The 15,596-nt window shown below is 50.1% G+C and overlaps 1 protein-coding gene across 1 annotated transcript in view; it reads right to left on the bottom strand.

Moving 5' to 3' along the window:
* Nucleotides 1-15,596, bottom strand: part of EXD3 (exonuclease 3'-5' domain containing 3) — a 246,180-nt gene that overhangs the window by 123,616 nt on the left and 106,968 nt on the right. The window contains exons 12-17 of the mRNA XM_066332574.1: nt 6,494-6,660; nt 4,904-5,042; nt 4,414-4,627; nt 3,340-3,449; nt 2,033-2,228; nt 751-917 (exon numbers count right to left, since the gene is read on the bottom strand). Of these exons, the coding sequence (XP_066188671.1) occupies nt 751-917; nt 2,033-2,228; nt 3,340-3,449; nt 4,414-4,627; nt 4,904-5,042; nt 6,494-6,660 (993 nt within the window). The remainder of the gene's footprint in view (nt 1-750; nt 918-2,032; nt 2,229-3,339; nt 3,450-4,413; nt 4,628-4,903; nt 5,043-6,493; nt 6,661-15,596) is intronic.

Genomic DNA, 15,596 nt, shown 5'->3' with positions numbered 1-15,596 from the left:
GGAAGGACATCAGGAGCCCCCCACACACTCGAGGCTCTTCAGGATACACAGATACACACGGTGAGTCCCCTCAGGCAGTAACAAAATGGCATTAGTGCCAAGGGTTCCAAAGGTGCTCAAACCAATGAATGGTTCCATTTTAAATGTAAAACTTTCTTACTGAGAGGCACCAGTCACATTCCAAGATACTTAAGCACAGTCACACAGCTCTGGTGGAGTTTTAAGGCTCTGCCACAACACAAACTTCTGGGAGAGGCCTCTTATGGAATGTGGTGGTGGGCAGGGAGGCAGAGACAAGCCTTCAGCAGAAAGGCATTTCTGACGGATCATTTGTTTTAAACTTTGCAGACTTCCACTCCAGACACAATAGAGGAGATATTCCCAGTGTGAAAGTAAGGTGTGGATGCTCAGTAAAAAAACAAAAGTAAGGAAGTAAGAGTTTTGAAAGTTTGGCCACAGAATCCAAACCCAAAACGTGGAAGGAACATTTCCATGAGCAAAGCTCACTGGGCTTTGTGCACAGATCTGCACCCACACTGTGCAAAGACAAGTGACCCTCAAAGCACAGAGAAAGCTGGACCAGGCAGGCCAAGGAGAGAGCACAGTGTCCTGAGAGGAAGGGATGAGAAGGATGTTTGCTGCAAGAGCCCTGGGAACAGCCGTGCACAGAGAGTGGTGTGACTGAGAGCAGCAGCGTGTGATTTGCAGGGGTCTTGAGCAACAAGCAGCTCTTTGAAGATGTTTACAAACCTGTCCAGAAGGTGGTGGTACTTCTTGTTTATTCAGCTGTTTCTTTGCCCTGGGTTTTTTGCTCTGTTTTCCCACCAGACTTTCTGCCAGGTCTGAACCCAGACCAAAGCTCTCGGGGTCCTTGCAGAGCCTCTCATAGATCTCCAGCAAGCAGTAGGCATCTGAAGCTGCAGAGAAGAGAATGTGAGCCTCAGCTCACATGAGGCTCATTCAAAAGTAAACCAGAGGCTTTCCTGAGGCAAGGAAGAGCCCCCACCTTTGTAAAAGCCACTGTGAACAACTGTGAAGCTGCAACTCCCTCAGGTCATACCCACAGCTCCAGAACTGACTCACTGAGCATCACGGCTGAACCCACAGTCACAGGTGGTCAAGGCAGGAGCTCCTATAAAGACAGGCTCTGCCATCTCCATTCTAGCCCAGTAACTCAATGCAAACTGCAGTGTGGCTCTTCCAACCACCACCAGGCAGCTCCAGCCAGCCCCTGTTCCTCACAGGAAGGGATACTGTCCCCGAGTCTGCCCACAGCTCCAGATCACACCTCTTGATGGGAAAGGAACTTCCCCAGGAAATGCAATATCTGAGCAGGTACTGCCCAAGCTGTTTGCAATCACTTGCCCACACTCAGTGCCCTGTGCTGCTGCTCCCTGCAACGGCAACAGGAGAACTCTCCCAGCCAGTCTGACAAGTCCCAGTGATTAACTTTTGTGGGAACTATGTCAGCTTCAAGGATAGTTGAATTTAACAAAGGGCTGGTTTGCATCAGCAGACTGTCCTTTGATGCACCAGGAAGATTTAGACCCAGACTTCTGACTCTGGGGTAATCAGCAATAAACTCTATGGGTCCCTCCAACAGCTCTGAGTCTGTGCTGCAGTTTCTGACACCACATCTGCCCATTTCAAACCCAGCTCTAACAAGCACCTCACTGCAACAAATGAACACGGCATTTGTTTCCCAGGAAGGCCGTGAAATGAGGCAGAAGGAAGTGGACTTTCTTCCTTTCAGTTACCGAGAGGAGTTTCCACTGAGGTGATGTTTCATCAGACAAAATCTGCAAAGCACAGGAATTCCTTCATAAGGGAAATAATGAATCACTGGACAGTTTAAACTTCAACCATTAAAGTCATTTCCTCAAAAGGACAAACAAAACATGTGCTGACTCCTCTGAACAGGAACTAATCTGCAAATCCATTTTCTTCCTCTGCTACTTAACGACTTTCCTGGGGACAGAGCAGCCAAACACAGCCTACCCTGGGCATCTGCACCACCCAGCCAGGGCCAGACCTGCATAGAGGATCTGCTCCTCTCTTAGCGGCCGCTTCTCCCAGTTTGACAGCTGCTCCCTTTTATCCAGAGGCTTCCCCAGCACATGCTGCACCAGGAGGCTGAGTCCCTTCTCCGGAGGCCTGACCCCCTTCTCCTCGTGGCCGCGCTCCGGCGACAGTCCATCGACCTTCCGGCTGTCCTTCCCCCACTGCAGCTGATGGAAACAAAAAGATACAAACCACCTGGTTATGCAGCAGCTCCCAAACCACCTCCTGTTCCAGCTGGTGGGGCCAGGCACAGCCCTATCACATCCATCTCGTGCCTGGCATATTGAACCCCAGTCCTCAGACAAGGGCTGGGATGGCACGAGATAAACACGGCGTCGAGTTATTTGTTTAACAAACACACTTGCTGGAGAGAAACCTCTTCTATAGCCAAGGAAAAGGAAAAAATGGTGTTCTTGTACAGCCCTGCACCCGAGCAGCAGGACTAGGATGAGGCTCCTTAGGGTCTGTGGGGTGCTCACCATGCTAGAGGCTGCTGGGCATCCACTCAACAAAGGACCACCAGTGGCGGTTCAGCACCTTTCTCCTCCTAGTCCCGGTGGGAAAAGCCATTCCTATGACACCCTGGGCAGCAGCCCTCCCTGCAGATGCCATTTCTCAGCTTAAACTGAGGCAATGGCTGTTGGCAGCTATGTCAACTCCTGCAGCACTTCCCAGGTTAAGCAATCAATCCCAAAGATCTGCTTCACCTCAACCCACAGCCTCAAACCCACTCTGTACATTTTACCATTAAGATGGTTGTGCTGAACATTTTTGCAGACTGCTGAAAGCTCCTGTGTGCAAACCCAGGAACAGCTGTGCTTCAGCTAACCAGAAATTCCTGCGCTGAACCCACCAGCAGCCCTCCTAGGAATATCAGAGTTCTGTACAAATCATTAACTCCATCATATCTGCTTCAATTATGCATGGCCTTGGAGTAGCAGAATTTCTACAAGAACTTCCTAAGTATAACTTGTGCTCAGAAACCTTGTCCTGGCTGGATGGAGCTGGGTCTCCAAGAGCTTTTCACAGCTTTTATAAAGGCTATGAAAAAGCTGTCAATATCATAAGCTTTAACTTTGTAGTTGATGAAAACGAAATACTTCTCTCTTCCTTTACAGAATCCCAACATCTCAAACCCTCTGGAGGAAATGGTCTCTTTACTAATGCAGCCATCTCCCTGCCAATCCAGGATGCAAACAGTGCTGTGGATTCAGGACAGTTATCCACCAGCAAGTGCAGGAGACACCATTTCCCACATGTCCATGTGTTTATCCTTACTTGTTTGTCCACTGCAAGAAGATCCACAACACCTTGCATTTGCTTCTCTGTGTCTTTCAGAGCAGAACATGTGGCTACAAGGCTGCTGAGGTCTCCAGACATCCCATAACCTGGAGACAAAAAAAGGCCAAATCACACAGGTAGGAAAATTCAAAATATTGGTTAATGCACTGCAGCTTCTTCTAGTTCAGAGTCAAAGTTCTGACAAAATATTTACAAGCATTGGTGGGAAGACTTTTCAAACAGGGAACAAGACTAGCTCCTGCCTCTTCTGTTCCCAAGAGACACTCCTGCAGATCAAGGGAGAAGACAGGCAGATGAAAAATGCTGAGTTTAAGATCAACTTACTTAAAATCTGAGAAACATATTTGATAATTTGCCCTTGAAATCCAGGTTTAGCAGCTCCTGATAAAAGCCTCCAAAACCCAAGTATGGTAATTCAGAGATCTCTGGTGTCCAGCACAGCAGCTCTGGGACAGGGACAGCACCCCCAGACAGTTCTGCCCACCAGAATTACCTGAACCACTGAAGGTTGGGTGGGTGTTGGGGATTACTACAGAGCTAAGACAATCCCAAGTCTGAGAGTGCAAGTTAAATGAGGAATCTTGGATATGACCTGAAACGGGGAGATAACGGCATAGACCTGTGTCAGAGGAGCATTAAACTGGAGATGAGGGAAAGGCTCTTCCCCCAGAGGGTGCTGGCACTGCCCAGGCTCCCCAGGGAATGGGCACAGCCCCGAGGCTGCCAGAGCTCCAGGAGCCTTTGGCCAGCGCTGCCAGGGATGCCCAGGGTGGGATTGGTGGGGCTCTGGGCAGGGACAGGGGCTGGGCTGGGTGATCCCTGTGGGTCTCTTCCAGCTCAGGATTTTCTGTGGTTCCCTGATCCTGTGTTTCTGTCATTCCCAGTTACACTAGTCACTGCTTCCTGGCCTGGCAGTGCCTGAACACTCAGGGCTACAAAAGCTGGTTCCATGGCTTTAGGGAATGACAACACCAAGACGATCTAGGAATGACAAAGATGACTGTGTCCAAAGGTTGTGTGAAACTCCGAGGCAGGGAGGAGGGATGTTACCTAGTTTAGTGATGGCTGCATCTGAATAGAGCATCTGGATGAAATGGGGAAGCTTCTCCTTCTCCCCCTCTGCCTCAGCTTGCTGGAGGAGCTGGGGCAGGTCCAACAGGAACACCTCATCCTTCAGTGCAAGTTGCAGGAGGGCGACACGGGGCTTCCCCACCATGCCAAAGGAAGGCTTCCACTCCATGTCCACACCAACGACCTGCCCAGGCTGCAACACAGACATTTTCTGCACTCAGAGCCTGCAGCTCTTTGTGCAAAACGCCACAGACGCAGGGAACTGTCACAGCATCTGTGTCACCCATGGGAACCTTCCCTGGCACAATTCCTAACATCTTTCCGAAAGCAGACCAGCCTCAAGGAGCAGCTGTTCTTGGCTTGGGGAGGGAGGCAGTGGATGGCAGTGGCCACATCCAGCTCTGTGTCTGAGCCTGACATGGAGTTCCAGCTCCCTGACCCTGCCAGGCCAATCCCAGGCAACACTCACCTGCAGCACCTTCTCCCAGCACTGCAGTGTCTCCTCCCATGTCTGCAGAAAGTGAATATTTTCCCGTGGAATAGGAAGCTGGTAATAGTCCTTCTTCTGACTGGACTCATAATTATCTGCTTTTGTGACCTCTTTTATCCTGCACAGAATCAGATGCAACTGTTTGAAGACATACAAAGCCAGGAGGAAATCTTGGATTGGAGCAAGAGGAGTAAGTTTTAGTCCCCTTATTTTATCCTGACCCTGTCTTTACCCATGACACTCAGCTCTTTCTCAGACAAAAGAAACTAATCAAAAAGATTCAGTTCCCTTGGACAGATCACGTATTTCTGGATAGTCTCTTTCCCACAGAGACTTGAAATGGTTCATTATTTGGGAAACTATTAGTAACCTTATGTTTGGGAGGGTGCACAAACACTCTTTCCTGTGGGTTTGTGTGCATGGGGAAGTCAATATTTGTGTAAAATATTTAATGAAGGTGTGCAGCCTCAGGTCTCCAGGAATATTCTCACCTGCAAAGCTCAGGAGCCTCGTGTGCTGTGACCAGAGACAGATGATGTCATTTACATGCTGGTGCCACCTTGTTGTGTGCAGTGTGAACTCCCTCTGGGAACTGTGGCCGTGTTACTCAATAGACAGGGCAGCCAGACTGTTTTATGAGGTTCCATGGTTCTGCTGACTTTATAGCAGCTACCACAGCAGGTATCATGACTGGATGAGTAAACTGCAGTACAAAGAGGTTTATTCATCTGTCCCAGCTCCTCACACAAGGCAGAGCACACCCTCACCTGCCTTCCCTCCACAGCACAGAGATGGAATGATGGGTTTTATCTCTGGATGCACAGGCTATGGCTCAGCCACACATCTGTGATCACTCCTTTGTGTTTTCAGGGCTTTTCCCGCATGGAAAAACCCTCCTGGCTCCCAACTGGTGGCTGCTGTGGCTTCAGAAGGGAGGAGGAGGAGGAGGAGGGGGACAGCAGCTCCAGCAGTGCTTTGGAGCGAGGCAGGAGCATGTTCAAGACAGACAAGTTTCCTGCGCTCCAAAAAAGCCGTGGACTCCCTGGAGAAGTGTTTTGAGGGTGATTACATCTGTGTTGTATTTCCTGAGGTGACACAGCGCCTGAACAAGTACAGATTTGCATGAGGAGAAAGAGCAGATCCACAAAACCAGGATCCCTGCACATGAACTGTTCAAGGCCATCTGTGAGACCTTCCCAAAATCATCAGCATTAAAAAAAATAATAATTAGTGAAATTTTGACAGATCTGCAATCACTTCAGTAAAATAGATAAATATTTGCACTGTTTTTCTGGCAGAGGAAGTGTAAGAACCCCCAGCACCATGAAGCAATCCCACAGAGTTTCTGTGTGCGCAGGATGAGTTTTAAATGCCCCTTTCACAGACATTTCCAGGCTTACGACAAACAAATGCAGCATGTGCAGGACCACAACGGGATCCAAGCACACGGAGGAAGCCTTTGCAAACTTCTGCCCCCAAGGATGCACCACGGCAGACAATTTTAAGCAAACACACAGTGTTTTTCCAACAAGCAACCTGCAGGGAAAAGGCACCAAAGAGAGGATTTACCTGTGGTGGACGTGCAGGCTCTGAAGCTCCTCGGCCACAGCCCGAGGCAGTGTCTCGGGGGGCACCCGGCAGTGCTGTGCCCAGCGCGCGGCCCCGCGCGCGTCGCAGTGACGGAGCAGCAGCTGCACCAGCTGGCCCTGGAGCCACCGATTCTCCCCAACCGTGCTCTGCAAGGGCAGGGGGACAGGCAGACTGTCAGTGCAACTTCCATCGTGAGGGTTCCTCTCCTCCTTGTGAAAATCTTATTCCGTATATCTAGGCTGAATCTCTCCTATTTTAGTTCAAAACGATCAGCTCTTGTTCTGTTTCAGCGGGTCTTGCTAAAAACTCTGTGCCCATCTTTTTTATTGGCCTCCTTTAAGTACAGAAAGGTCTCCTTGGAGCCTTCTCCAGGCTGAACACCCTCAGAGGAGACGGGCTCCAGACCCTGGATGGCTTTCTTAGGATAGACATTCCCTGTCTCTCCAGGGCAGACGGTGGTTTGGGGTCTCCTCCATCCATGGAAGTATTTGCACAGATTGTTGGGATTGCCTGTCATCCGTAGGTGACAGGGAGGGCACATCAGCAAAGCTTTCCGAAGTGATGTTATACAGGAAAAGGCTGACATCACCCTCTAGCCCCTTGTCCCCAGTGCTGTGAGATGGGGGCTCCGAGACCCCCCAGCACCAGGCACAGCCATGGGTGGAACCCAGGCTGGAAGTGGTGTCACCCTGCATTGGAATTCAGCTGGATGAAATGTGGTGTGTGAGTCCCACATCCAGCTGGAGCCAGCAATGATTGCATAAAGGAGTTCTTCCCTCTGTATCTGTTCAAGGCCCCTGTGAAGGTGAGAACTGGATCACTGCTTTGGGAAAAACACACTCTCAGGTGTCACTGTGTCATTCCCTGTGTTCACACCTGCAAACACGGAGGGCACTTTGGGACATTCCCTGCTCCCAGCTGTTCCCTGGAGGAAGGGAAGTGCCCTGGCCCTCTGCAGAGCCTGGGGAGGCTCAACACAAACTCACCCTGCCGGTGGTTTAAACCCAAAGCCCAGCTCTGGCCAGACATGGCACAGTGCCCACCCTGGCAGGGATGAGCAGCCACTTGCAAGGGGCAATGTGACCGTCCCCACAGTGTCAGCTGGATGCACCAGAGCTCTTCTGCCTCGTCCACCTTTGGGACACACAGGTATAAGAGGAAATACAGTAACACCGAGGGTCACATCAGCTCTATGGGGTGGGAACTCCCCCTTCCCTCCCCAGGTAAACCCCCTGGACCCCCATGGCCACACAGCAACATCTCCTTTCTGACCTACTCTGGAACTGCCCTTGATGTTAATATTGCCAAGAAAACTGCTAAAACAAGCTGAAAACCCCCGTAGGGTGGCCCAGCACCTGTAGCTCTAGGACTGGCACTACAAAGGAATTTCAGAGGAGTGAAATGCTCAGCTCTGCACTGGAAGTCCATCCCGATGGTGCCCACGGGACTGCTCCAGGGAGGGCAGCACCTTGCTCCCTCTGCCCAGCGTGCAGCAACAGCTCCCGGCTGGGAGGGAGGCTGTGGCCATGGGGCCTCATTCCTCACATTCCTTCAGTCACTAAAAGGTGAGAATTTGTCTTCAAAGCAGACACGGAGATCAGGAAACGAATCTGTTGATGGCCTCAAGGTAAAAAGGAAGGGAAACAGCAAGCCAAAGAGAAAATAGAATGATGCCCCACGCAGAGGTGCAGGAGGGGGCAGAGGCTCAGAACAGCTCGGAGGGATCTGGCATCCCAGGTAGCAGCAGCTTGCTCACAAAAACTGCTGCCTCAGCATTCTGCCTGCACCCTGGAGACTCTGCCAAATGCCAAACCACAGCTCTTCTCATGGATATGTGGAGGAACAGTTCTGCTGCTGTTCCCAAGGGGCTGGGGGCACGGCAGGAGTCGGGGGAGCAGGACAGGGGTCCAGCAGCTCCCCAGGGGCTCAGGTACAGGAGGGAAGGGGCAGGGAAAGGACAGGACACGTTCTCCTGCTCATGCTTCCTGCCCTCTACATTTCCCTGGCCATGCCAGTCCTGAGCTTTGTGCCTTTCTCCCCTCTCTGCCCTCTGTGACTGAGCTCAGCCAAGCACTGAACACATGAAGAGGGGCTGAATTAAACCCTCCTGCACATCTGCCAAGCCACTTCTCACAGTCCTTCCCAAAAAGAACATATTTGCTTACTAACATTGCAGAGCAATTCCCTCTTCTTGCTCCCTCTGTGTCCATCCTATTGTCTTCCTGTCTTTTTTCTAAAACACAAACTCTTTGGTGTTGGAGCTCTCTCCGTTCACCCCAAGTCAATTCTTAATAAATTGCATTGTGGCAGCTTTATTTCTGGAAATAATGAGGTGCAGATTTTTTTAGTATTATTTTAATGATAACAGATTTCTTCTTTCAACCACAAAAACAACTCTGTAAAGAAGGTTAATCCCTCCAGAGATATTCCATCTTGCATTCTGAAACAGAAAATAGCTTTGTCTTTTTACTGAAAAAAAAAAAAAAAAGAAAAAAAAAAAAAAAGAAAAACCCAACATTGCTCTGAAGGGGAAAGGCTTCCACCGCAACAGCTCTGCAAGAGGCAAGAATGTGGAAACTTTGGCCCCAGAAGACGTGGGCACAGATGCAGAGAGCAATGTTTCACCAGGGATGACATTTCGTGTGCTTTGCTGTCAGTAAATGAACACTTCTCAAGAGGAAAGTGGCACGGGTGTTCTGATCCACATCAGCGACACCTCCGAGCAGGGAAGGATTCTGTAGAGCATGAGGCTTGTTTACATCCCTCTTGGAATTCTAGACATATCATACATTCTTTAATCCATAGGAGCACACAGAAACCCCTGACACCACCAATAATCCATGATTAAAGCTTTCCACAGTGACGGCCGCAGATTTCCTACCCGTAAATCCTGTTCTCACCACCAAGGCTTCACAAAGCTCACACCAACAGGGCAAGCTCAGCAATGTCCTGACCTTAACCTATCAACCATTTCTCCATTGGTACCAATACTTTTGAAACCAAATATTCAATATCTCCCTTGGAAATCACCCTATCCAACCCCAGATCAGTTTTATCTCTATGTGTTGAGCCAAATTCAGTCCCAGCCAATTCTGCCCTATGCCTCAACATCTTTTCCCAAAGAGGGATGTTATTCACACCACTGACACTAGTTATTTGTAGAGTCAGATTTTAATTTAACTTTTGAATGCCTTGGCCAATTTCTCCTGTTTTCAAGTGCTTCCAGAATCAACAAAAACCCCTCCGGCTAGTGTAGAGAAAATGTCAAGAAGAATATTTTAGAGTCAGCAATTTTAAAAAGGGAAAAAGAAACCCAGACTTGAAAAGGACAAACCCCTGTCAGCAGTGGAGGGTACTGACAGCACTGCTGAATTCCCTGTGGTGTGGCAGGTACACACACCTGTGCATAAACCTTCCCTGAACATGCCACTGTGGTACTGTCACTAGCAACTTTATTGCATTAGTGCTCAAGGTTTCTGTTTCAAAGTTTCCATCGTTTGTGCAGAATGGGGAGATGCTGCAGTGTCACCATCAGATGTCACTGAAGGAAACTCCTTGAAGCATCAGGGTGGAGCTGGGACCCTCAGAGCCAGTTTAGACCAGGGCCACAGCCTGTTCCCTAAGGGGAGGGGGATCCTACCTTCTGGAGAGCCTGTAGAAATCCTGGAATCCCAGAATAGTTTGAGTTGGGAGGGATCTTAAAATCCACCCTCTGCCATGGGCAGGGACACCTTCCACTATCCCAGGTTGCTCCAAGCCCCATCCAGCCTGGCCTTGGACACTTCCAGGGATCCAGGGGCAGCCACAGCTGCTCTGGGCACCCCGTGCCAGGGCCTCCCCACCCTCACAGCAAAGGATTTCTCCCTAATGTCTAATCTAACCCTGCCCTCCTCCAGCTTAAGGTCATTTCCCCTTGTCCTGCCACTGCCTGCCCATGTAAAGTCTCTCTCTCTCTTTCCCATAAAACCCCCTTCAAAAAGAGGCCACAACAAGGTCTCCCTTGGAGCTTCTCTTCAGGCTGGACAGCCCCAGCTCTCCCAGCCTGGCTTCAGAGCAGAGGGGCTCTAGATCCTCTCTGTGGCCTCCTCTGGGCTCTCCAACAGGTCAATACCTTCGTATTGCACCTTTGTGGTGCTGAGGACCCCAGAGCTGGACACCGTGCTCCAGGTGAGGTTTTACAAGGGCAGGGTGGAGGGGGGAAATCCTCTCCCTTGGATAAAAGAGGTCAACTTTCTCTCCACTCCGTTCTGAGCAAGGTTTCCTGTGAAAGCAGCAGTCACTTGGCCACAGCCACCACCCTCAGCCAGAGCCTGAGAACAGCCTGAGAACAGCCTGAGAACACGCTGCTTTCTCATCACTTGAGCTGCTCCCTCGCTCACAGGCACCGGGGACTCGGATGCACTAATTTGTGAACTGGAGAGGAGCAGAAGAGGCTCCATTGAGAGCCCAGCAGAGGCTTTCAGATAGCGATCCGTGCGTCACTGCCAGAGCCGCACCGCCGAGCTGGGAGCCCGTGACCACATCAATGCCAGGGAAGTGGGCTTGATCCTCCCTCACAGGGCTCCAGCACTGCTCCCTGGGGCATGTTCACACTGCTGGCTCCTGCTTTGGCAATCAGGACACCCGGCCTCCCAATGCCTCTTCCAAAAGGCCATTCAAAGGAGTCTAACTCAGGATATCACCGCCAGGGATCAAGGCAAAGGCAACTCTGAAAGTCAACTTGCCTCTGTACTGGGGCTCCTCACAGGGAGCTGATTGTTCTGGGCAACCTGGAGGAAGCTGCTGGTTTGTGGTGAGCAGCTGAACAATATTGTGTGACAGGATGCATCTGCTCCATGTTCCTGTGGCAGCCAGAAGAGTCACACACAGCTTTTCTGGTTAAGCTCACCCCCTTCCAATCCAAACCATGCTGGCATTTCAGGAGATGGTCAGTGGGTTTGAGCACGTGGAGAGGGCGAGGGAGCAGGGCTTGTTCAGCATGGGCAAGGCTTCTTCATTTTTATCAGGGGAGGCCATAGACAAGATGGATTCAGATCCTCCCAGAAATTCCAGCCAGGCCAAGAAGTAAAAAAATGGGTCAGTGAGAGTGGCACTACTCTGCAACAGACTCAGAGGGACAGTGGGACCAGGCAGGGCACAGCAACACCTTGTCCCACAAAGCTGGCCCTGCTCTGAGCAGCAGGGCAGAAACGAGCTCTCAGAGAAGAGCTAATTTCAAACTGGAATGAGGCTCTGACTGTGTGATTAGCAGTGCCCTGCATTCCCCAGGCTCCTCGCCATGCAGACGGGTGGCTTCTTGCAGCAACTGCTGCTTTCAAGTCCCAAGAATCTCCCGGGCAAAGAACACCCAAGATCTCATTTACCCAGAATACAGGATGGTCCTGATCATGCTCAACAATACTACACAGAGATCCAAATACATTTCCTGCACTGGGATTCCTTCCAAATTTTTGTCAGGCAGCCCCCGAGGGAAGTAATTAATTTTCAACAGATGAAGTCATCATGTCTCCAAAATCTGCTCCAGCTGCCACAGATGTGAGCAGGTACAGAGCAGAGGAAAGAACTAATGCAGCTTTCAGAGGCAGATCTGGGGAGAGAGTATTGTCAAGAAACACTGAACATTTCCTTCAGGCCCGTCCTCCATGGGCCTTCTTGCAGCTCTCAGGGCCATGGAGCAGATGAACCTGCTGCTGGCAGCAGCTCCACAGCACAGGGCATGGACACTTCCTTCCACAGAGATGAAAGGCCCCAGAAAGGATGTTCCACTGAAGTGAATCTGGCAGGATCATTCTCAGATTTCACTTCAGTAGCTTCAGTAGTGGACAGCAATATTTATTGGCTGGACAAAGCACAAACCCAAACAGAAATGGAGGAACATGGAATGTCCTGAGCTGGGGGGACCCACCAGGATCACCCAGCCCAGCCCCTGTCCCTGCCCAGAGCCCACCAATCCCACCCTGGGCATCCCTGGCAGCGCTGGCCAAAGGCTCCTGGAGCTCTGGCAGCCTCGGGGCCGTGCCCATTCCCTGGGGAGCCTGGGCACTGCCAGCACCCTCTGGGGGAAGAGCCTTTCCCTGATACCCAGCGAAAAACTCCCCAGTAGAAATTTAACAGGTTTAAGAGGGAAGATGCAATACTCTATGGGGGCATTGCTCCCATGTGCCCAAGGAACCATCCAGTACAGAATGCCCCAGACACTTCAGGACAGGCTTCTTGACACAGAGGGCACCATGGCACACCTGTGAGATAGCAGTGCTCATCCTGACACTGGATCCCACTCCCCACTGACTGAAAATGCTGTCCTGGAAAATCGGCTCCCCACTGCCCAACTGACCACTGCTGCTGCACAGAAAGTTTCAGGGAAGGATATTGTCCCCATTGCTCCTGTTACTGCAGACTTCAGACAGATCCCCAGAGGAAGGCAGGCTGGGGCTGTGCTGGAACCAGTCAGCAGTGCCACTTGTCTTTGGAGCCACTGATCAATTCCTGGTCTTGTTCAGCACTGTCAGCATAGCCTGACACTGTGGAGACTTTCCCAGATCATAACCTCTTATTTTAACCTACAATTAACTCATTTTCCTCAATTACACACCACAATTCTAGGCATGCTGATACACAAAATCACAACCCACCTGCAATACTTGTTCTCCCCTCCACTTAGCTGCCCAGGGAATGGCACAGGTGTAGCTCTGCAATGAGCTGTAGTGTCTGACTAACCCAATTAAAATAACCCTTGTTTGAAGAGAAAAGTAACTGTCTAACATCCATAAGCCCTGCCTCAAAATACAATTTTATAGCAAATAGACTAAGGTAACTTTACCCCAGTTGCTTTTTCAGATATAATTTCTTTTTCCTTCTCTTCTGTGTGAAGTCTGTCCTGAGGGTCTGTGCTTCCTCCCAAAATCCCTTTCTCACAACCACTGCAGAGGCACCTTCTGAATTCCATCCTCACCCCGGCCCCAGAGCTGTTGAATATTATTCATCCCACAGATTAGCAAAGGACCAAGGACTTGATCTGAATACTTAAGCCACAGATTTTTGATTTGCTTCCAGATTTCTCACACCTCGGTCCCACGATGGCAGGCTGGAGATATTTTCTGGGAGCACTCCAGCACTTGGCAAGACCGAGGATGAATGAAAATGGGGAAATTGGCCAAACGCTTTCAGAGCAGAGTAGTGTGTTACTTATCACAGTAGATGCTTTGTCTAAGCCCAGTGACAGTGCACTGAAGACAAACTGGCAGCTCTTATCTTCCCAGTGTATTTTGAAGTAGCATTTATCTCCCTGCCTTTTGTCATCGTGTCACAACACACACGAATGAAGTGTCACGGGGCCAGTGGCCAATCCTGCTGTCCAGGTTAAGGGAGTGGAGGCTCCCATCCTGTACTGGGTGACCAGCACTGTGCTGAGCCTCACTGAGCCCAGCCTCCTGTGACCAAACATTGTTTCTCTGGGCTTTCCAGCCTCAGAAGGTTTTTACAATCCAGGCACTTCCATAAACGCTCCACAGACGTCACCATCCCAGAACTCTACTCAGGTTTGTATCCTGGAGCATTGAAGCTTGCACAAGGAAAATACAGCTCTCTGCTCAGCTCTGTGCCTGTCTGAAGTGTGCCTATCCAATCTGAGCATTCCAAATTCCAGCTTAGCAGCAGCATGTGACATTGACTTGTGCTACAGGATCTGTCTGCAGGAATTCCACAGAGGGAGGAATTCCATGTGCTGCCAGAGCCAGGCGCACTGTGGGGACAGGGACAGGGCCCTGCAGCTTCCCTGTCACCACAGGGCTGCCAGAGCTGCAGGTGTGGGAAGGAGTGAAACCAAACCACTGCCTCTGTGCTTCTGCTGGGACCTGAACTCACGAGGTGACACCTCATCCCTGGTCAGGGTGTGCAGGAGCTGAGGTCACTCCAAAACCTTCTCCGTTGGTTTGGAGCCCTGGCATTAACCCTAATGAGCTAAACCAGTGTGCAATTAACCCTCCAATAACTCCAGTAAGTGTTCCCATACCCAGTCACATACATCATGAGAATTCATAGACTTCATTCAGGAAAAAAAATCTCCTCTTCTTGACATAGGAAATCCTTCGAAGTAAATAAGCAAAAATACTGACAATGGAAATACTTGCTCAGGAGCACAAACTCTTCCCATCATTAGTATATGGAAAAGAGATGCCCATGGGACAAACATGGGTTACCACTGACTTCTGTTCTGCCATGCCCAAACCTCCCTGGTTCAGAGCCAAAGCAATAATCAGTATCTGTGCAAGATCTTTCCCAAAAGCAAAGCTTGCCAGTCAATTTTTCTCTCCTTTAATCTCTTTTGGTACACTTCAGCTCCTGGTGGTTTTTGTTCTGAAGGAGAAATGCTTGAGAGGGTTGACTGAATGAACTCTGAAATTCACACCCTGGCAAATTGGACTGATTTCCTAAATCCATAATTACAACATTCCTCAGAGATATGCATTCTTTCAGAGTGAATAAGGGAAGATTAGTTTCCTGTTTCTTCCCATTTACATGACTTCTCCTTCAAGAGGAACTTTTTTTTGTTTCTAAACAATCCTCTGTTTATGTGGTTCTCTTCTTGGCAGGGAACTGGGGAACTAATCTTGCCTAAAAGTATAATACAGCCAAACTATCAATTGCCAGCAGCCTGATTATCTGTGTGCAAGGCAGCTGATTTGCAAAGGCTTTAGAAGCCAATATCTATTGGTGAGCACTCAGACAGGGACTGATCGGTTACAGAGGGTTTAAATAATCTAGGATGATTATTGAATGGCTGGATCATTTTACTGCTGGCTGGGTAAGAAGGGCAGAGAGGGTCTGTGTGTGTGTGAAGGCTGAAAATAGTGACAGTGGGCAAAGGGAGCTCCCACACCTGCACAGCCCCAGATCACAGCAGCTCCCAGGGCATCGTGGGGCTCCTGCCATGGAGCTGCAGGGAAGAACTGGCTCCCACCTGCAAACAGAGGACATGTTGTTTGCTTTTGTGTTTAGCAGTGAATCCATCCTGTCCTTCTGTGCTACCCTGGGAAACGGGCAAGCGCCATGTCCCAGCTTCCCCCTGCCCTTCCCTATTTGG

Source organism: Sylvia atricapilla, chromosome 19, assembly GCF_009819655.1.
Source record: "Sylvia atricapilla isolate bSylAtr1 chromosome 19, bSylAtr1.pri, whole genome shotgun sequence".
NCBI classification, from domain to species: Eukaryota; Metazoa; Chordata; class Aves; order Passeriformes; family Sylviidae; genus Sylvia; species Sylvia atricapilla.
The sequence above is the reverse complement of the archived record's forward strand: the minus strand, read 5'-3'. Positions and strand labels throughout refer to the sequence as shown.